Here is a 27,699-nt window from a genome sequence, read left to right as displayed (position 1 = left end):
GCACACTCACACACCATTCACGCACATATGCATGCGTGGAGAATGTCGGACGTGACGTCACGCACCTCGGAAGTTCCGAGTTCGATTCGAACGCCGGAGAGCAAGTCGGGCAGCATCAGACCTGACTGCAATGGCGGATCTTGCGGCGTTGGCGTTTTTTGTGGCAGACGAAATCGACATCGTGGAAATTCCCGTGTTTTTGCATGAAGAATTCGGCGAACAGCGAAGGTAATTTAAAACTGCATAAAAATATGCATCATATAATATTTATAACCTAAGCTCTCTAGTTTCGGCTCACGGAACAGGGCAGATTAAAATCTAAAACTCGATAACTCAGGCTACATTACTGTAATAAAATATTTTTACTCAAATTTAAGATAAGAAGTGGCGTGAGTTTACCCTAGACTCGTAAAGAAAGCTCAGCCTGCGAGGGGAGGAGTAGCTGACAGGCTGCATCCACGTGCTTTTCACACATCCTTTTTCTTACATATATTCATTATATTCATTCCTCTAGGCTGCTTACCCAAATGTTTTGTCTCAAAAATGTGTTCGCCAGAAATCTCACAAGAAATAAATCAGTTCTTATTGAAATCATTTCTGTGTCTTTTAAGGAGCCCATAACTGAAATAAGGTGAGATAATGTGTTGAGAAGAAAATGCATTTATTTTATCCCCTTCTAGGCATGTTCCAAAAATGATTGGGTTTGTGGATGATGTCATCCCTCTATACAATCTGCCAGAGTTTAGGAGTCATTTCCGGCTTTCTAAAGGACAAGTGGAGGTATGTGCAGCATTTTATGGCTACTTTATTGTTATAGTTTATTATAACAATGTTTGCATGTTACCAATGACCTGTTTTCTCATATTTACTATCGCAGGATGTCATCACCACACTTGGTCCTGTTTACCAAAATCCCCTGAACACCAAAGTCCCCTTAAAAGACATTGTCCTGGCCTGCTTATGGACCCTGGCTAATCAAGAGTCCTATAGGGCTGTTGCAAACCGCTTTAATATCAGCAAGTCCTCTTTGATGGTTCATTTGCATCAGTTTTGTGTGCTGATAAACACACACATGGTACATCATGTTACCTGGCCAGTGGGGCAAACTCTTCATAGGTCAGAGTTGGGATTTGCTAGGGCAGGTTTCCCACGGACCGGATTGGCTGTTGATGGCTGCCACATCCCGATTCGGAAGCCACACCGAAAGAACCCACTGGCATACCTAAACCGGAAGAATTTTTATTCTGTCATTCTGATTGGCTTTTGCGACAGCCAGAGGAGATTTTGCCACGTGAGTGTGGGACACCCTGGCAGCTGGCATGATGCCAGAGCTTTCCGGCACACGGCAGTTGCTGAGGCTCTGGTGGAGGACCCCCGATCCCTCATGCCGGAGGGTCTGCACATCATTGGAGACTCCGCCTTCCCACTCCTGCCTCAGTTGCTGAAGCCATATCAGGACAATGGACACCTCACAGACCGGCAAAAAAACTATAACAGGAAACTGAATGGTGCCCGTGTGGTCATTGAACAGGCATTTGGAATTCTAAAGTCCAAGTTCCGCCGACTGAAATACCTGCAAATGGACAGTATTCAGAAGATCAGTTCAGCAGTGTGTGCCTGCTGCATCCTATACAACCTGTCATACGACCCTGGGGATCAGCACCCTGGCATAATGAACGATGAGGCCCTGGATGACGACATTTATCCACCTCAGCCTCTAAATGAACAGGCAGTTCATTACAGAGACACTATTTGCAATAGTTTATAAAGGCCAAACCACAGACAAACACACACCTCAGCCTCTTACATGTGCAAGCAACTGTTCATAGGTATTAGCTCTGCCTTAAACACATTCATCCCTCAAAAGCTGATTGTGAAATTGAGTGGGTTAGGGCTGAACACCACTCTCTGCAAGTGGATTTTGGATTTCCTGACGGCGAGGCCCCAGTATCAACAGTTAGGTTGCAACACCTCCAATCCCATCACAGTACAGGAGCACAGGAGTGTCTGCAGGGCTGCGTTCTTAGTCCTCTGCTCTTCACCCTGCTGACTTATGACTGCATACGGTAGCAGCACACAACACCAATCACATCATAAAGTCTGCAAGTGATACAACTGCACTGGGACTAATAAGCAGGGAATGCATAAAGAGAGGAGGTGGAACGGCTGTCTGCATGGTGCAGAGACAACATATCTCTCAGTGTTGAAAAGACAAAAGAGATAATCATGGATTTTAGAAAGACTTGTCCTGTTCATGCCCCACTCAGAGATCGTAAGGAGTACCAGGTTCCTCGGTGTGCACATAACTGAGGAACTTGCATGGACGGACAACCCCCTCCTCCCTAACCAAGAAAGCCCAGCAGTGATTACACTTCCCGCGGCGGCTGAAACGGGCGAGGCTCCTCCCTTCCATCCTCGCCACGTTCCACAGAGGCACCGTCGACATTGTTCTGAGCAGCTGCATCAATACCTGGTACATCAACTGTAACACATTCGATCGCAAACGCCTGCAGAGGTTAGTGAAAACAGCAGAGAACACCATCGGGGTGCCCCTTCACTACAGTGCACATTTCACAAGCGCAGTGTTCGCAAGGCCTGCGGAATCATGCAGGAATCCTCACATGGACTGTTCACTCTCCTGAGGAGAGGAGGTTCTGCAGCATCAGAGCCAGGTTGGAGGACAGCTTTTAACCCAGGCTGTCAGGCTCCTCAACACCATGCTGTGCCCCCCTCCCCCTTAAAGTACTATGCAGAACTATGCACATGCACAGCCACTTTACTGTCCAGTTTGCACATAGACCAAAAGTACTGGAAATCACACAGCACCTTTAAATATCTCTTGCACATTGCAGTGTCACTTAGTCATGCCTGCGATATGAAGAATCATCATTGTTCTGTACGGTACTGTTTCTTTTGTTATTCTTTAGCTGTGAGACATTCTGACCTGTCAGCTGTTTACACATGTTCTTAAACATTCAACACACTGCTTTTGCCATTTCATCTCACTGTACACTTCTATACGGTTGAGATGACAAAGTTCACTTTGACAAATTTGCCATTTTGCTATTGGATCTTTGCACTGACTTTGGCTGCTTTAAAGGGGGTGTTGGCAACATGTAAATCAAGTTCACATTTTTTGTCTTTTATGCAGTCATTGCAGGAACCTTTGTGTTCTACCTTGTATTTGACCTTTTAATGGCAGTGTCTCACACTCAAGACCCCTGCTGTACCTACCTGGGGCAGGTCATGGAACCTGGGAGCCACGAATCGTGCCCAAATCAGCAGGGAATCTGAGCAACTATTGGTCCCTAGAGATCCAGACTAAGTGATCGCTGTCTTTAATGTAAATGCTATGAGATTGATGGCACACAAGTCTTCTTGCTTCTCTGTTTTATTTGTGCTGTAAATTCTGTAAGAGTTTAACAAATTCTTGTTGGCCTTCAGCAATCTCCTGCATGCTCTTTGAAATTTGCCCAAGACTTGTGAGAACTTTCTTCTCAAAGCTTCTCCTCCTGCTCTCCTTCAGCCTCCTGAACCTCTCCAAATCCGGCCGCACAAGGGACTCCAGCACAGCAGTTCTCCGCTCAGCGTGGGCTTCGTATGACTCGAAGAATGATGCAGCTTGGCTTGCTGGTTTCCTACCCGTGGCCCCGTCCGTAGCTGTTTTTTTGGTTAAAACGGCAGGATCGGGCTCTGGTGCTGAAGGCTGAGGGGTAGAGGGGACTGTAGAGGTTATTCTGCCCCCTGGGGCAGCCCCAACTCCTGACCGGCCAAATAGGTCATCCATAATCTGTGGAAACAAAGACCAGCAAAGTGACATTAGCTAGAAATTCTGTAGTAATTGTTGGAAAACTTACACAATATGGCCTTGTGAGCAGGGGTGGTCTAATGGTTAGGGAAGCACACTTATAACTGAAAGACTGCTGGTTCGAATGCCTGACCAGCAAGGTACCGCCCCCAAGCACTACTCCATGGACGCTGAATTAGCTGCCCCCTGCATGTCACGACGTCACGGTTAAGTGCAGAGGACATGTTTTGTTGTGCACTGTGCTGTCAACACTGATCACCAAATTTCTAATTAAGTAGTGTAAAGTTAAATGGCATGATGTTAACATGAATATCAAGACTGGTGAACATTAGTATACTTACTGTGTAATAATCCCAGTTGATTGCTGCCTCTCCAGTGGTCTGACATCTGTGTTTGACCCTTTTATAGGTCGCCAACATGTTCGAGATTTTCTTTCTTATCTGCTCCACTGAGAATTTGTGGTTCCTCTGTAACATCTCTTTATGGACTCTTCTATAAAAAGCTGGCTTGTTTGTGTTGTAAAGGGGTCGATGTTTCTTTATCGTTGCCAGCAGAAGAAGTGTGAACCGGTGTTTTATCTCTGAGAGGAAAAGATCGCACTGTCATGTCAGTTCAAAATGTTTCACTGTGATTTTTCTAATAGGCACTATACCTGGTTCTGCTTTTGCAATGTCCAGGTGTGAGTCGTCCTCCACAGCGCTAGGACCTGCTGTGTGCGTCACTGGTGGCTGGATGAGAATGGCAAGGTTCAGGGGCCCAGGTAGAGTTGCAGTAGTGGGTCTTGGGGATGCAGATGGTGCTGGCAGAATTAAAACAGGAGGCAGAGCAGATGATGTGGTAGATATAACTATAATCATTTTAACTGGTCTCGCATTGTACAACAAAATGTTTTGATAAAACAAATACAAAAAGGAAAATCTGCACGGCTGTTTATTTTGGTGATTTTATTTGTTCAAAATGAGCACATGAGCATCACCCTCAGTGTCAGACTGTTTTGGCAAACCTTTACACACTGCTGATTCACTCAATAACATGAAGTTTGATAGTTTGTTAGATATTATGTATCAGATACTGTGATAATATATAGTGTGATAAGTTCACTTGTAGTCATATATGCAAGTTGCTGAGGGTGCACTTTCAGACAGAATTGTTCAATTTGGCTAAAAACACAAACATAGAATATAAGTGGAAAGGCGCACTGCCAGAAGGGTGTAGATAAATCTACACAAATATCACCTGCATGCACATAACTTTTACAGTAACCAGCTCCTGATCCAAAGTGCTGGCAGTGGAAAAAAAACTGTGAAAACTGCCCGGTGTAAAAAGACAGATGCCAGGAAAAAGATCAAATACATTTATTCCAAGGATTCAACGTTTTTATTGTCATGCACAGAGTACAATGCAAGTCTTACTTGAATGGCTTCTTCACAGACTAGACGATTAAACAAATAAAGCAGCACATTACAGTATCTAACAATAAAACAACTAACTGACGTGTACTATTACAGCATTCATGTCATTTAGTTAAACTTTATTTTACCAGGTAAAGTAACTGAAAACTAGTTCTCAGTGCTTTAGGTGCTTTTCGGGAGAAATAGCAGATAACGCATCGGAATTTCCTGGGATACAAACGTCATGCGTCTGACTTTCTCCAGCCAATCTTTAACCAATAAGGGCAAAGGTGTGTCGTCACGGAAGTGGTTCCAGTTTGTGCAGCCGGCTGAGAGGTGCTGCACGAACTGCCTTAAGTCGTGTTGCTCTTGTGAGGTTTCTGTACCATGTGACATGTGACGTTCTGCAGAGCCGGCTGAAGTCGGACACAAAAAAATCTAACCGTGATGCATTGCGTCAGGACCAGAATGCATTGCTTTAAGCCAGCGCTGCAAGCGGCTGCATGAAGTCGAATGCACCTTTTTTTTTTTTAACAGGTATGCATCATTTCAGGGGTCTGATTGATCTGACACCTCATTTGTCCGATTTGGTCGGATGAAGTCGAACTATGCAAATTAGCCAAAAATCTAATAAGCTGGTATGGCATGGCTGCCTGTATCTGCAGGAAAAAAAATGTGACCCTAGGAGTAACAGGCCAGGAGATATCAGCCACAGCCTATGCAGGGCGTGGTGCAGTGCCCCCACTGATTGTCTGATTTGGGTCAGATGGTCGGAGTATTGGGATAGAATAATAATAAAAGAAAAATCCTAACAAAAACAATTATCTCATCTGTATGATTCTGTTTGTGGATCTTTAGGGTTTGTACTTGACTGAAGCTCTTCTTACACTCTGAGCACTGGTAGGGCTTCTCCCCTGGGTGAGTCCGCTGGTGGATCTGTTGCCGTCCTAGGTGAATAAAACTCCTCCCACAATGGGAGCACTGCTATGGCTACTTGCCTATGTGAATTAGCTGGTGTGTCTTGAGGTGTCTTAATTGACTGAAGCTCTTCTCACACTGGGAGCACTGGTAGGGCCTCATCCCTGTGTGAGTCCACTGGTGTGCCTTTAAGTTTCCTATCTCTTTGAAGCTCTTCCCACACTGGGAGCACAGGTACGGTCTCTCTCCTGTGTGAATTCGCTGGTGCACCTTTAGGGTGCTGGACCGGCTGAAATTCTTACCACATTCTGAGCAGTGATACGGCTTTTCTCCTGTGTGAGTTTGTAGGTGTTTCTTTAAGTCACGTACCTGCCGAAAACTCTTTGCACACTCTGTGCACTGGTAGGGCCTCTCCCCTGTGTGAATGCGCAGGTGGGTCCGTAGGTGTGCTGACTGACTGAAGCGTTTCCCACAGTGGGAGCACTGGTAGGGCTTCTCCCCTGTGTGAATCCGCTGATGCAACTTCAATCCTGCAACATTACTGAAGCTCTTCCCACAATGGGAGCACTGGTAGGGCTTTTGCCCTGTATGCCTTCGGTGGTGTGCCTTTAGGTTTCCTAGATCATTGAAACGCTTTCCACACTGGGAACACTGGTAGGGCTTCTCTCCTGTGTGACCTCGTTGGTGTTTCGTTAGGCTGGCTAGATAACCGAAAGTCTTACCACATTCTGAGCAGTGATAAGGTTTTTCTCCTGTGTGAGTTCGTTGATGCATCTTTAAGCCAACCACATAACCAAAACGCTTTCCACACTCTGAGCACTGGTATGGCTTCTCCTTTGTGTGAACCCGCTGGTGCATATTTAGGGCTAATATACCACTGTACCTTTTCCCACACCTGTGGCAGTGGTAGGGCTTCGTGTGAATCAGCTCATGCTCCTGTAGGTCTCCTAAATTGCTTAAGCTTTTCCCACAATGGGAGCAGCAGTAACTAGGCTTTTCCTCTGTGTGAGTTTGTTGATGTGTCTCAAAGTCATGTAACTGACTAAAACTCTTTGCACACTCTGAGCACTGGTAAGGGCTCTTGTCTGTGTAAATCTGCTGGTGCTTCTTTAGATCCTCCATTACAGTGGATTCTAATAAAACAAGAATTCAGTAACCTGAATTGCAGACAGTATTAGGTATCTGTGTAATGCATCATGTGGAATTTTCTGGAAGCTGGAAGATGTTTCTATAGTCACCTGGGATTAGAGGTCTGACACTCCCATCCACCAGCTCAGTCACGTCCTGAAACACTGTTTCTTCTTTCACCTCCCCATTAAAGACGGGACACACTGTACTCTCTGCATTCTGAGGAAAAGAGAACAGAGTCAATAGAATTATTTTGTAAAGGATTAATCTGGTCTATGGGACTGAAAGCAACATGTTTCAGCATCACACACAGAGGCAGGTCCAGGTCTATCAACCAGGTATCATACAGGAGACATTGTTCCTGACTGATACTGAACACAAGCTGCCCTCAAGCTGCTGCTCTCTCTCCACTCCTAATCCATCTAAGCAGCTCACTGCTGAAGGTACTACAGGGTAAAAGCACAGCTGACATGACAGCAGGCCTGTGAAGATGTTTAGATGCAGATTCACTGTCATAGCTACATGGCTGGAGCAGGACAGACAGAGACTGTTAAAAATCCCAGATGACTTCAGAAAGGTCAAAAGTCATGCAGTTGCTTGGATACTAACAAGCAAGGTGAGCAACCTGTGAGTGCAGAAGGCAGCTGGGCCCCACACCAGCAGCGCTCCATTTCACCTTGTCAGGGCTGCTGTGCCCGGCCCCGTCCACATCCGATATGAGGACGTCCTGCACTTCCTCCTTCACATCTGCCACACTTAGCTGGGGAGGTTTCTGGTCCATGTTGCAGCTGGGCACAGCCCTGCGGGGGGACGTCTGAGAGCAGAAAGGGAACAATGAACATGTTTTGATCCTGTTTATTTAGCAGAATCATGACACAGATGCTGTATCGGTTCTGCAGCTTCAGGCTCTGAGCTATCAGCTCTTATCCAACTGGGTCATCAGGATGAAGATCCGAAGCACCGGGAAACTTGTCCTGCCTAATGTAGCCGTGTGTGCAGGATTGGACTCTGTGCCTATGATCAGAAGGTTGCTGGTTCAAATCCTGTGGCTGGGTGAGTGGTCATATCAGTGTTGGGTCCTTCAGCAAAGCCCCTAATGCCAAATACTGCTCCAGGGCCACTCAATAACAACTACAGAATTCCTTCATAATGGCAAATAAAATTTCCTGAATGCAGCCCTGGAGGCTGGATCTGCCTCTACTTGACATGTCCATGGCCTGACCTGAAATAACAAAACAAACTGAACTCACCTGACAGGGGTTCAGGCTGCTTTGTTAATAAATGCTTTTCACTTCCTCAGTCTGTGAACCTGGATGGAACTAAAAAAAGTGAATTTGGTTTGATGTACACAAAGTAAAAACAATCAAGTCATAGTTAACAAAGTTAACAGTTTGACAATAATAATGTGCTTATCACACAATATATGGATGTAAATGACCTCGATATTGGCAAATTGTGTTTACATACTGGTCTCATTTCTGAAGTATTGCACGGATAAGAATTAATATGAATTTTACTAAGACAAACTGTGTACTCTGTCACGCAAGGCAGGGTTATAATAATTAATTAAAACATTTCCATAAACTGAAATAAGAAATACCAAAACGAAGACTTCAACTAAGTTTTTAATCCATATAAGCAGTTGATCACTGTAACCATGATCATTAAGCGGTTTCCACCGTATTTGCGTTCATGGGACGCTGCACATACATTTTCACCAGCACCATCAACCAGTCCCCTGGTTACTGCAGGCAAGCTTGTGCATGAGAAATGACATCAACCAAAGCGACAGACTCTTACTCTTATCTTAGGAGTTGGCTCTTTTTCAAACTTAAAGTTGCTCTCAGCCACTTTGTGAATAGGTTTTAGGAAAAAACTTTTTTTTAATTAAAATTTCTGTATTTGCTAATGCTGCACTTTACTCACAAAGCATGTCCAGATCAGTACTGAAATATTGGGCCGCATGTAAGAACCACTCGAACGAGCAGAATCGTTCATGTAGCTCGTAAGAGTGATTTAGGATAACTTAGTATATTCACCAACATTCTCGTACTTCAAATGTTCTTTTAGGTACGAACAAAATTTATGAATGGTCCTGGCATGTCGTAGGACTCGTGCAATTACTCTGTTGTTATCCAAACCTGATTCTCTCACTAATTGATTGTATATTTCATTACTTTGAAGCAATTTTCGTGCATGATGCCAATTGATTCTTTCGGTTGCATGTTTCAGTTTGAGAAACGATTCTAATATACTTAATGCAGGTCGACAAACTTCAGTTCAAGTCAGTGCTTTATTGTCGACATTCTACAGGGTCCATGAACGGTGCAAAGCCGAGACAAAACGTAATTTATAAATAATATGTGTAAAATATCGAATAAATATGTACAACAGCATAAATCTTACAAACAGTGTGTAGTGATGCGGGGCGCGGGGAATGTGTGCGAGAGTCCTTTAGTGCCCGGTTCAGATTTTATTCCCTACCGCAAATATAATCCGCCCGCCATCCAAATTTTTTTTGTTTAGGGCCCCGAACAGGCACCGGGATATTAACTTAGGCATTATTTGGTATCGCCCATCCATAATACTCACCAAACATCCCATGTATTCTTTCCTGCTCCTTTGCTGCCGACGCCAAGCCGTATCGACCATAACGACGCGTTACGCAAAACGTTGCGCATGCGTCGGCGGTGCTTGGCCACGCCCCAATTCTGCCGAATATATTTTTCTACTGACTGATGCCAAATTGCACACGTGGAAAAAAGTTGTTTTAATTCGTCATATCATGTATTTCTTTGCCTAAATGAATATATTTCGCTTATCTGACTTTTAATTTGTAAGGGAAACATCGCACCACGCATGTAAAAATAACTAAAAGAGAATGTCGAAGAGAGCGATTACAGTAGCCCCCCCGTATCCACGGGCTATACCCCCCAAGACCGGATAATGGTAAATATCCGCGGACCCCACGTGGAATGTAATTCTCATGTACATACTTATGACAAAATTTTATTTTAGACAGGTAAAAGGCATTACCGATTTATAACAAACTCATAACATTATCAACAATGCACCAACATTAATAACAACATCAACATTAGTGACGTACTTCCAGCAATCCTTAACAGGGGTTGGACAGGATGCGTACCAGAAGAAAGCTCAGGCCAGCACAGGAGCACAGGAAATACAAACCATTGTCTGTGACTACAGCCTACACACATCTTTCTATAGAGCACACTTCATTAATGGTATTGTCACTCCTTCCCCTAAGTGAATCTGGCTTGTGTCTTTTAAGTTCAGCTCCCTCATGCTGAAGCCCCCATGGGGAGGGTGGGGGTAGACATGCTGGTGCCAGATGCTGTTGGCAGCAGATGTACCCAGTGCAGCACTAGAGCGCCACCACAATAGTGACCAAGCTGGTGGAGCAGCTCATCGTCAGGTTCGGGGGCCACAAAGGAACGATGCAATGACTAGGGGGCAAGTTATGGGGCTGTGGTGAGGGGGATACCAATATCTGCAGGTCAGAATTTGAGGCCCCATTTTAGCAGAGCCCCTCTGGGCATTAAAGTACCCCTGGTTGTCATGGTTATTGCCATTTGGGGAACTTGGTAGTGCCTAGTGCAATAGCAGCGGGTAAGCAGGCGGATTGACCTCCCTTCCCAGGTATGAGAGGCCTGGCCTGCGACTGAATGAGTGTTAAGGCAGAAATACACTTGCTGTGAGCTACGTATCCGTACACAGTTGCGTTGTTAACGTTTGTGCTGATATACTTGCGTCTGTACTGTGCGTCGTAATCTGTAGTGTGTACTCCTCACCACCAGGGATCAGTGTCGACACCACAAACCAAATAAATGAATGAATACCTGTATCTTAAAATCATCATCTGTTATTGCGAACAAATATGTCTTCACTTGAAGAATTATTAATCTTCAATATACTGAGAGGGCACCAGAGAAGAAAACGCAAATCGCAGAGATGGTACATTCGTCTCACTTGTCGCCACTTGTTTTTACAAATTTCCGAATTAATATTCAGGATGTTTGAAATCTCTTGCCAACTATTATTACATGCTATTTTGTCACTGTAGGGAGGTTCTTTCACGTCATATAAATTAGGATAATTGCGGACTTGCTCAGTAAACAGGTCCTCAAACGTGGACATCTTGACTGTTGAGTGAAGATCTCGCAACTCTGCGCCCTATAAATTACGCAGGTATTGCATCTCCATATACGTTCCGTTAATTTTTGAGTACTTGCACAAAAACCGACGCCAAGAACGCAGGATTCGGACCGCGGCTGTACGTACGTAGATATGTACGTAGTTAACAGCAAGTATATTTCTGCCTTTAGAGTCAGTGAGATCCTCATTTGAAAAGCACATCCCTCTCTGTCCACCTGAAACGCCTCAGTATTATGCATATCATTTCCTGTAGATTATCCAGCGTTAAGGCCGAAAACCAACACCATGCATGACCTTTTCATCAAAGTGCCAGGGGAACGAGTCTGATAAGCTTCCCTTTATTAAAAATGGACTGGGTAAGCGGATACACTCAGTTTACTGAAGGAATGACACTCACTTTGTTGTTTAAATTTTGAAATAAAACATAGATCTAAGGTGAGACATATCATTTTAGCTGAAATTCTGCTGTGCATCCAATGACAATTTACTTGTTTCGCCTGTTTTAGTACATAATTATTTTTGTGGTATGGTGTTTGCTATTCATGCTGTAATGAACACTGGAAAGTTAAAAAGAGGCAGAACACTTCAATTCAGGGGTGTGACATCAACTTTGTACTGTCATAACTTCCCTTCATTATGCTGACTGGAAGCTAAAAACCTTAATCAACACCTGCTGTAAAACTGAAACAGACAGAAAGATTTATATATAAGTTTCATTTGAAGAGACAGCACATGTTGCTTAGAATCCGGCTATTGTGCTGTGTGTGTGTCTTTGGCCACATCATGCAATGGTTTTGGGTTCTATACTTCCAAAAAACCCGGAGTTGTGTTCTTTCTCTATATCTTAAACATTAAAAGAACATGGATTTTAAATTTTCATGTTTGCTTGCTTGCTTGTTCTGGTCTGAAACTGAGAAACTCCTCAGCGATAATCTGCTTTTCAATGATTCATTTTCCAATCCACAAAACTGCCGAGTCCAGAAATATGCTGGAAATAAACCAGATCCACTTTGAACTATAAAATATGTTTTTTTTTTTTTTTAATCGTCGAGGTCAAGTGTATAAACGGATCATTAGTTATCAAAATGTCCACGAATTTCGTGCTCTGTTTTACAAATATACCAGAATTTAAGATAATTCTGTGATAGTTATAACTCTCGGGGACAATAAGGTAAGAGTATGTGGATTCGAACCGCACCCCACGATACTCCTGCAGCCGGCACGTCTACTGCGCATGCTCGGACACGCCTCCCGAGCGCCGCCAGAGACTGGCGTACCATTAGCTTTAGCTTTACCATTACTTTGATGTTAACCATAGCCTTCGGTCGGCGGTTTAGGGGTGGCATGTAGTAACCATCGGCCGAAAAGAAGCTTAACAAGTCCGAAATCCGAAGATCGGACGGGGTCCTAGCGACTCGGGACGTGCGCCGGGAAGAGTGTTTGAAGTGCGGCCGGAGCCGAGACTAAGGCGCCTGGGGTGTCCCCAACCTCCGGGCAGCATCGCCTCAGCATTTAAAGGGGATGAACACTCGGCGGGATCTTGGCACAAGGAACAGTGTGTGCTGGCTGCCGGCCGGCCGACCCAGTAGGCGCCTGTAAGCTGTGACTCGGCCCGGCTCGGTGCTTTTCGGCGCGTCTGACGGGACCGCGCCTCCGTCTGCCTGATGCCGGGGCAGCGAGCTACGCGCCGCTGCCGGGGACTCGCCAAACCTCCGCCACCCTCCTGATCCCTGTAACACCCGCCCCACCATGGATCGAGTACCAGGAAACGGACCCCAGGCAGACTCCCAGGGGGCTCCGCAAGCCGGGGACTTCAGCCCAGATAAATACGGTTTCGTAGGCGGGCCTCAGCAGACCTCAGACTACGTGTAAGTATGAGGGGGCGCCGGTCTGGCTCTTGCTGCCTGTCCTCCGCGTATCTTCCTGCGGGTCCCTCTGAAGAGCTGGGGTCCGGTTTACAGGGTTGCCAGCCCTCAAGAATCTGGCGTGACACTCACGCTTTCGGACTTTTCGTTCCATTATAAACCTATAATTCGCTACATCAAAAGCTGGCCAAAGTTGGCGACCTTGGGTTTAGCGAAGACAGCTTACGGACACCTTATTACCCCTAGAAACAAGGCGTCGTCTGCACTGCGGCCACAGCGCCCTGCTCCGATCAGCTGGATCACGCAGCCGGACCTCGCTGGTCCCAGGGCCGGGAGAGGTTTCTGCTCCTGTCCGGCTGTGCACAGCCGTGAGTGACTCTCGCTTTTAGGATCGTGCGATGCGATTGATTTGGCACGGCAGTGGTTAAGGCTTGCAGTGCTCCTGCTGTAAGAGGCTTTTCTGTTTAACCATTAACCTTATCTAACGATTAACATGCGGCCGGCCGTGTGATAGTTATAACCGCCATAACAGGGGTCCGTGCAGCTGATTCCCGCAGTTGTACGGACTTCTTGTTTCCTCGTCATAAGCCGTGGTTTATTGGCGTATGTGTCCTGGGACATAGTCCACCTGTAAGGATGTATTCGCATCATGCATTTCGACTGGTTCCTATTGTTGCTCATCTCCTTGCCCTAATCCCTCCATTTGAGAGGTTAATCACGGTAAATTGTTTTGCCGAGATATGTGCACGTGAGACCGACACATGCCAGTCGGTGTGAGAGGGGTGATCGGATTGGTTCTGCTTCTTCAGCCGCGCACTCCTGATTGGTCGGAGCCATGTGTGTAATTGCTAATTGGCTGTGCAGTTTGCGGTGCTCTGTTTGTTTTCCCCGCTGGTGATAGAGATCAGCATTCTGCTGGGAGCGCTTAAGTTGACTGGTATTAAACTTTATCTCATTTCCTGACAGTCAGCTCTGCTTTTGTTGCGGAGAAGTCTGCGTGGAATTGTGGGAGAGGCGAAAAAGCCTGCTGTAGCACACTGGGGAGTATTTTGCTGTGTTTAATCACTATCCTCTGAGACACCAGGAGGATGTTCTGCCTGTCTCTTTCTGTAATCCTACCATAGTGTCAGGCACCCAGGTGGTTTGGGAAGCGCGATGGGCGTGGCTTGGCCTATTGGCATGTTTTTTTGTATGGGCTTGGCTTGCTGCGTGCGCCTGTCAGGCTGTTGTGGCGCTCAGCACGTGTGTCCGGTGGGGCTTATTCCCTGCCTGGCTGTATGTGCTGAGTTTGCTGCCTGTTTCCTGGTGCCGCCTTTCCCTCTTCCCATCCTGGTAATCTGCTGATCTGTAGTAATCTGCCGAGAGTGTATAATCACCCCCCTGCCCATGTGACCCTCTCCCTCTGAAAACTTGCCGACCTTGGATTAGTGACCTGCGTGCATTTCGGCTTCCCTGTGTGTGTGACTTGGACTAATTGTTGGTCTCGCAGACTGCAGCTTCCGGAGCCGTAAGAGATTGTCGGTGTTCCATGCTAGTGCTTCTCAATTTGGTAGCTCTGCTGGCTGGTTTTCTAGCGTGATGCTTTGTAAATTCTGGCCCAGACGTCGATGTAATCCTGGTTTCCATCCATCCACACCGTGGCCCCAGGGGTTGCAGTCAGTGAATTCTCTCTAAACTGAATGTGCTGTGATGAGCTTTTGCACACGTGGACCTGCTGGGTGTCTGGGCCTCGTGCCCCCCCCCCCCCCCCCCCCCCAGCCCCATCCAGACTCTGATCTGCCTGCTGCCTCCTCAGGACCCAAGACGTCCCCCCAGAGGTGCTGCGTCAGCGGGAGGCCAAGTGGCTGGACATGCTTAACCACTGGGACAAGTGGATGTCCAAGAGGCACCGCAAGGTGAATCTCAGAGCTGCCCTCCCTTCTGACAGCACCACCCCCCCCATGACTCTGACTCTCTGCCTGTTCCCTCTGGTGTGTCATCCTGTTCCCTCTGGTGGTACCCCCCCCCCCCCCCCCCCCCACAAAATATGACCCTGCTGCTCTGCCTGTCCCTCCCTCCCTACACCAGTGTGACCCTGACCCAGTCGTTGCTGAACATAAATGTGTGAGTTAGGGTTAGGGTGCTGGTAGGTGCTCACTGCAGCGTGTGCCCCCCCCCCCCCCCCCCACGCCAGGTGAAGGTGCGCTGTCAGAAGGGAATCCCACCCTCACTGCGCGGACGTGCCTGGCTTTACCTGTCTGGGGCCAAAGTGAAGCGTGAGCAGAACTCGGGAAAGTTCCAGGTATGTTTACCGTCGCTCACGTAGCCTCTCCATGGTGCACTGGGAGGACACTGTGATCTTCACCGGAATTCCCTAAAAGGGGTTTATGCGTTTAGCAGATGATGTCATCCTCGGTGCTGTGTGCGCTGTGTGCAGGAGCTGGATGCTCTGCCGGGGGACCCTGTGTGGCTGGACGTGATCGAGCGCGACCTGCACCGACAGTTTCCCTTCCATGAGATGTTCATGGCGCGTGGAGGTCACGGGTGAGAAGTCATCACTGTGCCGTGGCTCCGGTCTGCACCAGCGCTTGCCTTCTCATCCTGCTCTCTGTGTAGCCAGCAGGACCTGAACCGCGTCCTCAAGGCCTACACCCTGTACCGGCCGGACGAGGGCTACTGCCAGGCACAGGCTCCTGTCGCTGCTGTACTGCTCATGCACATGCCCGCCGAAGTAAGTGCAATGCCCTGTGTGTGCAGAGCTCGCTGTGCTGTGCTGAATGTTCACCCCGCTGTAGGTATACATAACTCGGTGTACTGTGGTAAATGTACCCTATGGTACGTTCATAGTTTATATAACTCGGAATACTTCGGTATGCTGCAGAGGCATTCTTATTCCCTGTGCACCACTGTTTAGTACAGATCATTTTTTCAATTGACAGGATGCTTTCTGGGGCCTGGTTCAGATCTGTGAGAAGTACCTCCCTGGGTACTACAGCGCTGGATTGGTGAGGCCGACCTTTGACCCCATCGTTACTGTAGTGCTCTGTGGCTTCAGTGTTACCCCTAGTCTGTCTAGCTTTCACTTAAGTCTAAGGAAAAGATCTCGTCCACAGACTGGTGGCTTGTGGCTGAAGCACAAAGTCTCTGGGTTTGAATGCTGTTATGTGGTTATGTCTGCGTCTGTGTTTTCTTTTAAGATGCGTTGCAGTCATTCTGATGTGAAGTACTTGCACATGCAGGAGGCTTTCGCTCGCATTTTATTTGGACCCTCGTTCGCTTCGCTCTGTCTTCCGAGCACCGTATTGCAGAATCATCGGGAAGATACATTTTTAAACAATGCATTTAAAAAAATCAAGTAATCTCGTTTCACCGAGTAATCGTAAGCTCTAGTTTGACTCCTGGCAGGATCTATCACAGGCATTTGCACGACTGGGAGCGCGGAACACTGCAGGTTCCTTGCGTGTTGAGATGTGTGTGCTGCTGTTCCGCCGGCCTGCAGGAGGCGATCCAGCTGGACGGGGAGATCCTGTTCGGGCTGCTCCGTCGCCTGTCCCCTGTAGCTCACCGGCACCTGAAGAAACACAAGCTGGAGCCCGTCCTGTACATGACCGAGTGGTTCATGTGTGCCTTCTCGCGTACACTACCCTGGGCGTCCGTGCTCCGTGTCTGGGACATGTTCTTCTGCGAGGGTGAGGGTGCCGTGGGCGGGCACGTACCATACATGCTAATCACACGCTAGCCTGTCACCCATGTAGCTGCCATATGTCCATGTTTTATGAATGTGTCCATTGACAAAACTTATTTCATAAAAAAAAAAAAAACACATTATATACCAAAATGCTGTTTTTTTCCCACAATGCTTTGGTGATGCCATTCTTTATATTTCCTGTCTTTCGATTGTTTTTAAACTCAATAATAAGAAGAAAATATTTGACCAGAATTTCTCCGATTTGTCTGGAAATGGAACGTAAACGCCGATCTTGGCTTCCTGACCTCAGGGGTGAAGATCATTTTCCGGGTGGCGTTGGTCTTACTGCGGAGCATGCTGGGAACCCCAGAGAAGCTGAGGGCATGTCCGGGCCAGTATGAAACCATGGAGCGGCTTCGTGCCCTAGACCTGCGCTACATGCAGGAGGCCTTCCTCGTCCAGCAGGTAGGGGGGGGTGTGTGTGCTGCCCTCTGGTGGTGGATGATTAATACGCCGTTTTTATTTCTGACTCTGGTCTCCAGGGACTTGAAGAAGTTAGTGGAGAAAAAGTGTGTTTAGCAAAAAGCCTAAATCCAGCTGCTAAAAAGACAAAGGACACAGGGAGGAGATCAAATATGTGGAGCTCTTCTGTGGACAGACACATGAGCTTCTGGCAGGGGGGCTTAAGGGGGCTTTAGGTGCCTCCCCGTATCATATAGCTTCCCAGGGTCATAGCTTTGGTGATGAACTCTGACTTTCATGTCCCTAACTGCTCCGTTTACTGTTGCTTTCCACTCTCTCTCCTTTGTTATTCCCTCTTTTGTCCCCCGCTGTCACGCTGCCATCTGTCTCCCAGGTCCTGGAGCTGCCCGTGTCCGAGCGGGATGTCGAGAAGGAGCATCAGGTCCAGCTGCGCCGCTGGAAGGAGACGCATGGCGAGCTGCACTGCAGGTCACCCCCCCGGCTGCACGGTGCGCGGGCCATCATGGCGATGGAGCCTCCGTGCCAGCAGCACCTGCAGCAGCTGCCCACAATCGTCATGGGGCTGCCGCAGAGCGCCTCCATGCCCCCGGCTGTCCCTGAGGGAGAGGGCGAGCCCCGGCCCATCCTAAGGGACACGGGGCTGCAGGGCTCTGACCTGAGTCTGAGCAGCAGCGAGCAGGACACCTACCTGTAGTTGCACCTGCTGCCGCCCTGCTGGTGGCATGTGGGATTGCAACTGGGAACCACTGAGGCAGTAGATCTGGGACCGCTACTACATTCCTACAGAACTGACCCCCCCCCCACATGCCATGCTTTAACCTAGAGGAGCTACCAACATGGGGCATGGTTGGGATCTAAGCCTGTTGGTTCTGGCCACTGGAACTGGGGAGGGAGCGGGGGCTCACATAACTTTGATATGTGAATCACTGAGGGTTTTGCTTTAGCAAGTATGACTGCAGGAAGAGCTCAGGACAACTTGTTGTCTGCTTCTTTGTCTGCTAGGGGGAGCCATTTAGCCATGTCTGCTTTTGTAGCATTTCTGACCACTCCAGAACACAGTGATCTTCAGTGAGTCTTTTTGTATTGACTTCAGCAGTTAGATTATACAGTGTGACACACAAGCTTCCCATCTGCCAGATATTACCTAGCTTTATGGGTAGCCGATCCCGGGCCACGCCCCCACAGCCCATCCCGGGCCACGCCCCCACGGCCCATCCCGGGCCACGGCCCATCCCGGGCCACGGCCCCCACGGCCCATCCCGGGCCACGCCCCCACGGCCGATCGGCACATGCACAGCCACACATGACCACACGGGATGCAGAGCCTGATTGACTTTGTGCACCATGCCGGTGGTGACTTCTATCCACGGTTAGTGCGTGTGCTTTGGTTGATCTACGATGCAGTGAGCTTGACGCCTCTTTAACATTGATTCCTGTGTTGAAGGGGTTGTGGAGAGCATTCCAGTGTGATTGTCCACCCGTTGTCTGCTTGTGAGCACGTTATCCTGGCTCCCTCGCAGCCAGGGAACCTGCACTCAAACATGCCCGTACCCCAGGTCTGCATATGCATCCCTCCCTGCTTACGTAAGCATAACCCTGGCTTTTGCTCCAGCTAATGCCAACACTGACCTCCACGGTTACTCCACACTAGCATTCCAGGCCACACACTAACCTTCAGGTCTGCCTAGTGCTCAGAGCGTGCGAGTGACTCATTCCCACGGCATAGCCGGGGCAGGTGGGCTTGGGGGCATCATCGCCGGCTCCTCGCTGGAGACGGATGTCCTGACCGGAGAGGCGACCTAAAAGGGCTCTTTATTCTCGCTCTGGGGCTCATTCACTCGCGCGCCGTTTAGTCATAGAGCTGCCCCCCCCTTCACACCGAGGGTGTGATGAATGGGCCGTGCCAGACACAGCGGCAACGCAAAGACCTCGTTTTTCTACTTTTTTAACAATTGCAATAACTTTTTTAACCTGGAAAAAAAATACAACGATGTACTCGATGCTGTTTCTGCACCAGGAAGCTTGTATTTGCTCAAATAAAAACGATTAACACCGTCTGTCTGCCATGTTCTTTTCACTGTGTTCCGTCTCGGCGCGTTTGATTGGCTGCACCGTCGCAGGGAGGAAGTATGCAGCCGTATCGATGCCTGGGTGCCGACTCTGCTATCCCGCTGACGGATGGAAGACGCCTGCTGCCTTCTCGCCGTAAATGGGCATTTGGGCTTTACTTCCTGTGTAGTCTGCTTTGGGTTTGTGATCTCGCCCGTCATGTTTCCGGAATAGTGGTGTTACTTGTCACATGTGCTGGGATGTGCTGACTCGCTCCCCAGCTCGTCCACTGGGCTGCGTTTTGGCATCGTCTTCGGGACCCTTGTCCCTTTGCATCTTGAAAGCTGCTCAAGAGATTCCCTTGTTTCTGTCAGAACAGCACCTCCCTGTCCCTTCAGATTAACTTGTTTCATGTACTGGCATGTTATACCCCAGTACAGATGGGACATGTCTCCTGTTCAAAGGTCCAACAGTAGCTCCCTTCCAGAGACTTGGATCTGTTCTTAGTGGCCGTTGTGCCACCTGCCTCCCCGAGACCTTGGCCTGTTGCCCGGCCAGCTGCGGTGCAGCCCCCCCCCCCTCATTATGCTGGAGCGTGATTGTGTGGCCGGCGTGCCTTTGGGTAATGGATCCATGCCTTTCTGCCTTTTAATCTCTGCAGGTGAGGCTTCTTAATGTGGCGTGACGCCTGGGGCTCGTGTGTCACAGGGAGCTTCGCCGTGCAGTAAGAGAACTAGCTTCTCTGCATTAGCCGCGACCTGCCTGCCCTCAGACACAGCCACCCTTGGTAGGGTAATTAAATAGCCTGTCGGAATCCTTTTTCTTCTGAAGTCCTTTGGTGCTGCAAGCTGCTGTACGCAAAGCGATTAGAGACCCATAAAATGGTTACTGTTGCCTCAGTTTGAAATATAATCGAAAGTGCTGTTGTCAGGTTACTTGTGTGGTTTTGCCGAGGGTTTTGTACTTGAGATACTTGTTGACCATTTTGGTGTGAAACCTGCCATTACTTTATTGATAAATTAAGCACAATGTTCTGCATTAAGACTCCAGCCACAAACCCGTCATCACTGCTTGGCAGGTCTGCTTGCCGACTTTTAGATATTCGTCTTGTGTGCAGTGCATTGATGTTGCTCTGTGTGCACATGCTCAGGTTGAGCACTCTGTGAAGGCTTCTATTCTGTCAGAGATGCTGTTTTGTGCATTTTCAGATCTAACTCTACAGATCTACATTGTTCAGCATCTCCCGGTGCATTATGGGAAACTGACTGAGTTTGAACCTTAAGTGAAGTTAAGGCCATAGACGGATGGAATTCCCCTTGAGTCTGGTTCCTCCCATGGTTACCTCACTTTCCTTGCCATTGTCACTGTTCCCTGAGGAGCTCATGCATGGGGCAGGGCCACTTGCTTAAGGCGCTATATAAATACATCTGAATGGAATCATCCCCATCACCTGCATCTCTCTCCCAGCCTTTCTGCTCCAGAAAGAGCAGATTGAAGGAGGGGGGGCTCTGCTGCTCCCATGCTGAAGTCTCAGGCTGGCCCAGTGCTGGACAGAGGGAGCATGGAGTTACTGTCCCAGTCATCATGTAAAAAGCTCTGAAATGCCTCAAAACTTCCTTTGCAACACAGCAACGGTGCTGTGGGGCGGTTAGTGGTCAGACGTTAGGAGGCCAATGCTCAGATTACGTGGTAAAATAATGGAGGTGAAATCTGAGCCCAGAAGGTGGGAAAGCCTGGAGGTGCCTGGCGCTGCAGCAGGAGGTGGGAAAGCCTGGAGGTGCCTGGCGCTGCAGCAGGAGGGACCCTCTTACTCGCAGGCTGGTGCATCTGGCCGTTACTCTGACACTGCTGCAGGAATCTGATTGGCTGTTCCCCTGACCATCCATATCCCCCATTCCCAGTTTGGTCGGAGAGACTCGTCCTGTCAGTTCTGCTGGCACTTTGTTTGTTCATCTGCCCCGCAAACCTCTGAGGTCACATGGGGAGAGAAATGTCACATTTAGGCATCTGCCCTGATCACCGAGACCCCCCTGTCTCAAAACTGACTCTTCTGACGATTTATTTATATAAACGTTTTTCAAAGATTCTCTTTTATGTTTCTCTATCTCTGCATATTACGTTTCTTGTGCTTTGTCAGTTAAGACTAAGGATTTTAATAAAGGTTTTTTTTTTCGGCACCCTATGATGTCATGCTTCTGTCCGGTTGTCTGCCTGGCTGCCCGTCTCTCTCAACTAACACAAGGAACATAATGAATGCATGGGTCTGGCTGGAGAACAGTGTGTTAGTTAATACACACACCCCCCCACCCCCCCCATCTAAAATGACCTAGTGTGCAGGAGAACCCGGGGGGGGGGGTGTTTATGAGCTGTGCTCAAGATTTTAGAGGGAGGGAGCTATGTTTGGCATTAATCTCTGTGACAACAGCAGCGTCTTCCTATCATTGTTCAGCTGTCAGCTTGTTTCCTGATTGCTTCTCTGGCTCTGCCCGCATACGGACACACAAACGTCGCCCGTCGCCCCCGGCCATGTCAATGCGATGAACAGATAAGGAAGAAGGGCACCTTGGACACGATGATTAGATGGGACGTTGCAGGAGGTCTGTCCATCCATCTAAATAGGCCCCAATGGTAAAAAGCTCTTTTTGGTGTCTTTGTTGATGTGTGGTTTGATGGCACCTTGGTGAGGATGGACGTGCAAAGTAAGAGCCGAGTGTGTTCAGCCTGAGCGGCCAGCAGGACCGTGCAGAGACCCAGGATTGCTCCGCTCCTAGTCCCATGGGGCTGTGTCACTTCCTTCTTTAGCAAGTCCTTTTGATTTGAGAATTAATGGATAGCAGCTCTGGGTGGACAAAGAGAATATAGATGCAGAGGCATTTTGCAGGTCCCCGAAACAGTTCCAAAACGTGGCATTTTGGAGATATCAAAAATGTTTATGATGCAAAAAATGCTGAAAGAAAACACAGCAAGATGGATGTGCTGATTGGAAGAGCACAGTGGACACTTCCCATCCTGCCATTGTATACCCCAAGACGCTTTGGGCAGCCCCGCCCATAAGCAGCAGCCAATCAGGTGGTGCTAACCCTGAGGGGGCCTGTGTGAGTGGGAGGGGGGCTCAGGGACATTGTGTGTTTCTGAAGGGTCCCGTTTGCTGCTTCAGGCACGTCAGGACTGACACACGGACTGTGAAGATGAGCAGCCATGATGGGAGGCCAATGACTTCACACCAGACGGGCAGTTCTTACTTGTTGGTTTTTCGAATCATGAATGTTTCAGATTCCCTCTCACAGAAATGATCGGACTCTTTGAGACATCCTTGCCCCTACACTGCCTGTTTTACTGTGTTTTACCTTTAAGTACATGGGGAGTTTCCCCTGGTACCTGCATCCGCCCCATTTACTCCACATTCCCTCCGCCTCTGATGTCATTACTTATTCTCACACAACATGAGCAGGGCACAGTCACCATATCGTGTCTGTCAGCATCATACGCATGGAGCCCACGATTCATCCCCAAGTACTTCCTGTGAAAACTGGGGGAGTCACACTTCAAAAAGGTCGTCAGTCGTGGGGAGCGTGGGCTGGGGTGCGGGGGAGCTCTTCAGTTAAAGCAGTGGTTCTCGAAGTCGGTCCTCGGGCCCCACTGCCCTGCTTGTTTTCCTGCTATCCCTGCCCCACACACGAGTCCCAGCTGTCTTTCAGCTTCTGATTGACTGAACACACCGGATCCAGGTAATCAGCAGTGAGTGTGGCAGGGATAGCTGGAAAACAAGCAGGGCAGTGGGTCCCGAGGACCGAGTTTGAGAACCACTGAGTTAAAGGAAGGAAGCATTTTGTGGGTTATACTACCAGAAACCCAGGCACAGCTTTCGAGAGACTCATGGAGACTGGGTTTATGTGAGCGTGGTTAATTCCATGCCCAAATAAGGAAAGGGTGGGCTGGACCTCATGGACCCAGCTCAACCGGATGCAAGGTCTCACAGTTAAACGCAATGCTGGGAAGCGTAACATGCAGCTTTGCCTGCCGGATCTGGGTCGGTGGACAAGGCATTCGGACCCCAGACAGCACATCTAATTCACGGCCCGCTGAAGGGGCGTTCCCGTCCCCCTGCAGGACCCCGCAGAGTGTGGCTGACATAACCGCCTGTGACGATTACAGCTCAGACCGGCTCACAGCTGGTCACGCAGCAGATGTCTGTCCGCTCTGTGTGTGGTCTGTCTTTCGTGAACCTTTATCTGAATCTCTGTGAAAATATCGGCGCTGGCTTTTTCAAACGGGATCTTCAGGCCGGCTGCATGCTCTGCATCCTCTCCCTCATGTCATTTCACAAACGGGAAAGAAATTAAGTGTGATTTTGAATGAGCTCATTCATCCTTCCTGCTCCCTGTTTAGTTGAGGGGGGGGGGTGGTGGAGTGCTGAGGTCAGAGGCGCCAAATCTGGGGGCCAGAGCAGAGGCACTCAGAGGCGCTGTGCTGACTGATAGTTGTGTCTGAGTTGAACAGCTCTTGGCGCCACATTTAGCCAACTGATGAGCGATGAATCTGTGATGTAAACTGGTCTGCTTGGATATATAACACCAAACACAGGTACCGCGGTGCCCTCTCCCTAATTACGCGGCACACGGGCGACCTCCACGCCTGGAGTGGCCAATTGGTAGACTGGGGACAATTCCCGGTGGGCCCCTTAAATGTTGCAGCAGTCAGGATACAAAATAATTTTCCAACTTTAAAATTCTACAACGCGCAACAGACCACGACCGCTCTGCACAGAGAAACGCACAAATACGCGGCACGATCAGTGTGATCGTTCGGCATCAGCGGAGGTGCCACGGCCAGCGGCTTGCTGCTGCTAATCATTGGAAGTTTCTTAAACGATGGATGTTAGAAAGAGACCAGACGGGGCTAAAAAAAACAGACAGCTTGAACACTTTAATATGCTATTTATTATTTATTTCCGTCTTTAAACGGTAGTAACAAATTCATCGGGATAAGACTAAAATTCAACTGAACTGAAATTCAGTTCGGTTATTTTTCCTTTTTTGCCTAGTAAAATATCAATTTCGTTGTACTTATACAATGATAATAAAGATTCTGATTCTATATTTATGAATGTCTCTTTGCACTCTAATATTGTATTTATTTTGATTAGTTTTTTTTGTAAACGACGCTGTAAACAATGCAAATAAAGAATGTCACGGGTTCTTTGTCAGTTTGTGGTTTATATTCTTGATTTAATCACAGTCTACTTAAGGTACAAAGTGGTCATATTAATCGAGCTGTACATCCAAAGATATACAATGCACTGATATATCTCATTCTTGGGCTATTCACGCTGAAATTGTTGCAGGGTTTAAGATGCGGGCATGCCCAGGATCCCTCCACAGCCGCCAATTCATATTTAAATCATATTATAACTTGTCCCGACTTGCCGTCTGACACGCAGCGTCTTGTTTCGGGGGACGCGTTACTTTATTAGCAGTACCTCGCCCTCACAAACGTGTTCATATAAAAATAAAAGTTGCCTTAAATTTGTGACCACACTAAATTTAGCATAGAATCGATCATTTTGAGTCCAAAACATAGTAAGACAGATGTCAACCGCGAGTCATACTATTTTATACCTGCGGAAACATGTGCCCAAATGTTTTTTTTTTTCTTGTTTGTGACCATCATTTTTATAGTGGTAATTATTCCGGGAGCACTTTCTCAATAACTAAAATATTTTTGTGGTTGAGTACCCCGAGACAAATGCATAAAGATTCAAAATATTTAATTTGCCTTTTGCACATCAGTACATAGGAATTCTTACTCGTGTGCCATCCAGTCAGCGACATGTAACATATAACAGGATTTTAAACAACGCAAAACAAATCCGCGGCAGTCACAATGCATCGAAGTACGGTTATTTACTGTGGGGACATAAACAAACAAACAAACAAACAAATAAATAATAAGCAAAGTAGTTGAAACATTACATACGGTTAAAGTATAAATACATGAAATAGTTATAAAATAAATAAAAGCAATGACTGAAATGAGGTGAAATGTGTGAGAGGGAGGGGTTGTGACGCAGGCCCCAGAGGGCGGGGCCGGCAGGCTTTAAAAGGGGCCAGCGCGCACACACGGTACCTGCTGGCCTCTGGGTGCAGCTCACCGTCCAGTGACCGGAAGGCGCTTTTACTGTGTGCAGGAAGACTCTTTGTTTTCTACTTCATTGTTAGTTGTGGTTTCTCCCTGTTTATTTTTCTGATCAGAGAGACAGCAAAGGAAAAGACACACTTCATTTTGAAAAGCAACAGTGCTCCAGTTGGCCAAGATGGAGGGGGACTACTTTGAGGAAGACAACGAAACCTCATGTGAGTATGCAGAGTGGGGACCTTCTTACTCACTCGTGCCCGTGCTCTACATGGTCATCTTCATCCTGGGGCTGTCAGGGAACGGGCTCGTCATCATCACTGTATGGAAGTCCGAGTCCAAGCGCCGGGCGGCTGATGTCTACATCGGACACTTGGCCCTGGCTGACCTCACGTTTGTGGTCACGCTGCCGCTGTGGGCGGTCTACACTGCCTTCGGCTACCACTGGCCCTTTGGCGTGGCTCTCTGCAAGATCAGCAGCTATGTGGTGCTGCTCAACATGTACGCCAGTGTCTTCTGCCTCACCTGCATGAGCTTCGACCGCTACCTGGCCATCGTGCGACCGCTGCCGGCCGGTCGACCGCGCTCCAAGGGGACGATGCTGGGCTCCCTGGGGGCCATCTGGTTGCTGTCTGTCACCCTCGCCGCCCCCACGTTGCTCTTCCGCACCACTATGAGTGAGTCACATGACCGTATCATCTGCGCCATGGACTTCAGTCCCGTGATGACGGACCAAGGTCAGGAGGGAGCGTGGATCGCCGGCCTCAGCCTCTCGTCCACGCTGCTGGGCTTCCTGCTGCCCTTCCTGGCCATGACCATCTGCTACTGTTTCATTGGCCGTGCCATAAGCCTCCATTTCGGCGCCGTGCACAAGGAGGACCAGCGGCGCCGGCGGCTCCTGAAGATCATCAGCGCCCTGGTGGCCGTCTTCGCCGTCTGCTGGGCGCCCTTCCACATGCTGAAGACCGCCGATGCCCTGTCATACCTCCAGCTGGCGCCCAACTCCTGCAGCTTCCTCAGCTGGCTGCTGATGGCACTGCCCTACGCCACCTGCCTGGCCTACGTCAACAGCTGCCTCAACCCCTTCCTCTACGCCTTTTTCGACCTGCGCTTCCGCACCCAGTGCTTGCGGCTGCTGCGCTTGAGCAAGGATGCCGAGGCTCCTGTGAGCTCCCAGTCATCACAGGGCCAGAAGTGTGAGGGTCACACCGTGGCTACCAAGGTGTGAATTGGTGAGCCTCAGGTGAGGCGGGGGTGGGGTGGGGTTGGGGGGGGGGGGGGGGGGGGGGGTTGTTCTCTAGCCTGAGATGACATGCGTGGACAAGCCTAACTCAGAAGCACTGCCGACCCGTGTGGACTGAGCCCAGACCAGTGCTACCATCTTCACAGAAGGTGACCCGACACCCAGGATGAACACGGAGGAGCACTGTGAACCAGCTCCCGGCAGCTACTCCTTCTCACCGAGGGGAATGTCTCCTTCCAAAGGGGGCCTGCTTTGGCCGCTGCATTCTCGAGCAGAACATCGTCCAGTGCAGGACTTTGCTGGAAACGGACATGTATAGTGTATATATGTATATGTGTGCATGACTATGGAATATTGGAGAAGATCAGACTGCTGTACTGAGCTTTTGCTCATGTTTTCAGCACTTGTGTAAACAGAAGCTTCATTAATCCAGAGCAGAGAAGCTGCGCGTTTCCTGGCCCAGTAAACAGGCTCTGATAACGTCAATCAGCACATGGCAGCTGTGCCTAGCAATTAATTTGTGATGTAGCTGTATTATGAGATGGTGCATGATGCTTTGAATAAAGCATTTATACATGACTCTGCATTGCTGCGTTCAGTCTCATGGGTCATGGTTGCGCAGATATGGGTGAATGTCTTCGGAAATGTGCAGGATGTCTGCAGAATCCCTCAGGGCCTTTCCTGTACCACGACAGGCCCACCGTACAGCCCCCCCCTTCCTGCACACAATCAGCGTCTCCAGGAAACGCCTGTTTCTGTCTCTGGGTTCTTCCAAATGCCTGTTTATGTCTTTGCTTCACAAAACAAGCGTATTTCTTGGCCGCCACTGCAGGAGA

General features: G+C 48.6%; 4 protein-coding genes across 25 annotated transcripts in view; 3 read left to right on the top strand and 1 right to left on the bottom strand.

The window, feature by feature from the left end:
• The window catches only part of LOC125746298 (zinc finger protein 239-like), an 80,045-nt gene extending 70,078 nt beyond the window's left edge, over positions 1-9,967 (bottom strand). For 6 of the 18 annotated variants that reach the window (XR_007398927.1, XR_007398926.1, XR_007398924.1 and 3 more), the window contains exons 1-3: positions 9,838-9,967; positions 8,496-8,564; positions 7,922-8,059 (exon numbers count right to left, since the gene is read on the bottom strand). Coding sequence is in view for 6 of the 18 variants with exons in the window: in XM_049020131.1 (XP_048876088.1) it covers positions 7,922-8,026 (105 nt within the window). In the remaining 12 variants the exon portion in view is untranslated. Of the gene's footprint in view, positions 1-3,375; positions 3,791-4,149; positions 4,389-4,460; positions 7,251-7,355; positions 7,465-7,870; positions 8,060-8,495; positions 8,565-9,837 lie in introns of those variants that run through there. The other 12 variants (XR_007398921.1, XR_007398920.1, XM_049020128.1 and 9 more) reach the window with 4 other exon arrangements.
• On the top strand, positions 53-4,725 carry LOC125746326 (uncharacterized). Of its 3 annotated transcripts, XM_049020205.1 has the most exons (5): positions 53-228; positions 681-780; positions 878-2,515; positions 3,203-3,343; positions 3,527-4,725. In XM_049020205.1, exons 1-3 carry the CDS (start codon positions 131-133, stop codon positions 1,766-1,768), a joined length of 1,089 nt encoding a protein of 362 aa, XP_048876162.1. In that variant the 5' UTR covers positions 53-130; the 3' UTR covers positions 1,769-2,515; positions 3,203-3,343; positions 3,527-4,725. The 3 variants fall into 3 exon arrangements, with proteins under 3 accessions (XP_048876162.1, XP_048876161.1, XP_048876160.1); XM_049020204.1 differs by lacking the exon at positions 3,203-3,343; XM_049020203.1 differs by having other exon boundaries at positions 878-3,343.
• Positions 9,968-12,654: 2,687 nt separating the features above from the next.
• LOC125746662 (TBC1 domain family member 10A-like) lies at positions 12,655-19,496 on the top strand. 3 transcript variants are annotated; one of them, XM_049020930.1, is made up of 10 exons: positions 13,166-13,292; positions 13,536-13,657; positions 15,085-15,184; positions 15,463-15,570; positions 15,706-15,812; positions 15,885-15,999; positions 16,208-16,273; positions 16,768-16,957; positions 17,267-17,421; positions 17,813-19,496. In XM_049020930.1, exons 3-10 carry the CDS (start codon positions 15,140-15,142, stop codon positions 18,131-18,133), a joined length of 1,107 nt encoding a protein of 368 aa, XP_048876887.1. In that variant the 5' UTR covers positions 13,166-13,292; positions 13,536-13,657; positions 15,085-15,139; the 3' UTR covers positions 18,134-19,496. The 3 variants fall into 3 exon arrangements, with proteins under 3 accessions (XP_048876885.1, XP_048876887.1, XP_048876886.1); XM_049020928.1 differs by lacking the exon at positions 13,536-13,657 and having other exon boundaries at positions 12,655-13,292; XM_049020929.1 differs by lacking the exons at positions 13,166-13,292; positions 13,536-13,657 and adding an exon at positions 13,733-14,226.
• Positions 19,497-25,615: 6,119 nt separating this feature from the next.
• LOC125746792 (apelin receptor A-like) lies at positions 25,616-26,868 on the top strand. The gene has a single exon (XM_049021254.1). The coding sequence runs from the start codon at positions 25,802-25,804 to the stop codon at positions 26,846-26,848; it is 1,047 nt and encodes a 348-aa protein (XP_048877211.1). The 5' UTR covers positions 25,616-25,801; the 3' UTR covers positions 26,849-26,868.
• Positions 26,869-27,699: the final 831 nt, after the last annotated feature.

Source organism: Brienomyrus brachyistius, chromosome 7, assembly GCF_023856365.1.
Source record: "Brienomyrus brachyistius isolate T26 chromosome 7, BBRACH_0.4, whole genome shotgun sequence".
NCBI lineage: Eukaryota > Metazoa > Chordata > Actinopteri > Osteoglossiformes > Mormyridae > Brienomyrus > Brienomyrus brachyistius.
The sequence above is the reverse complement of the archived record's forward strand: the minus strand, read 5'-3'. Positions and strand labels throughout refer to the sequence as shown.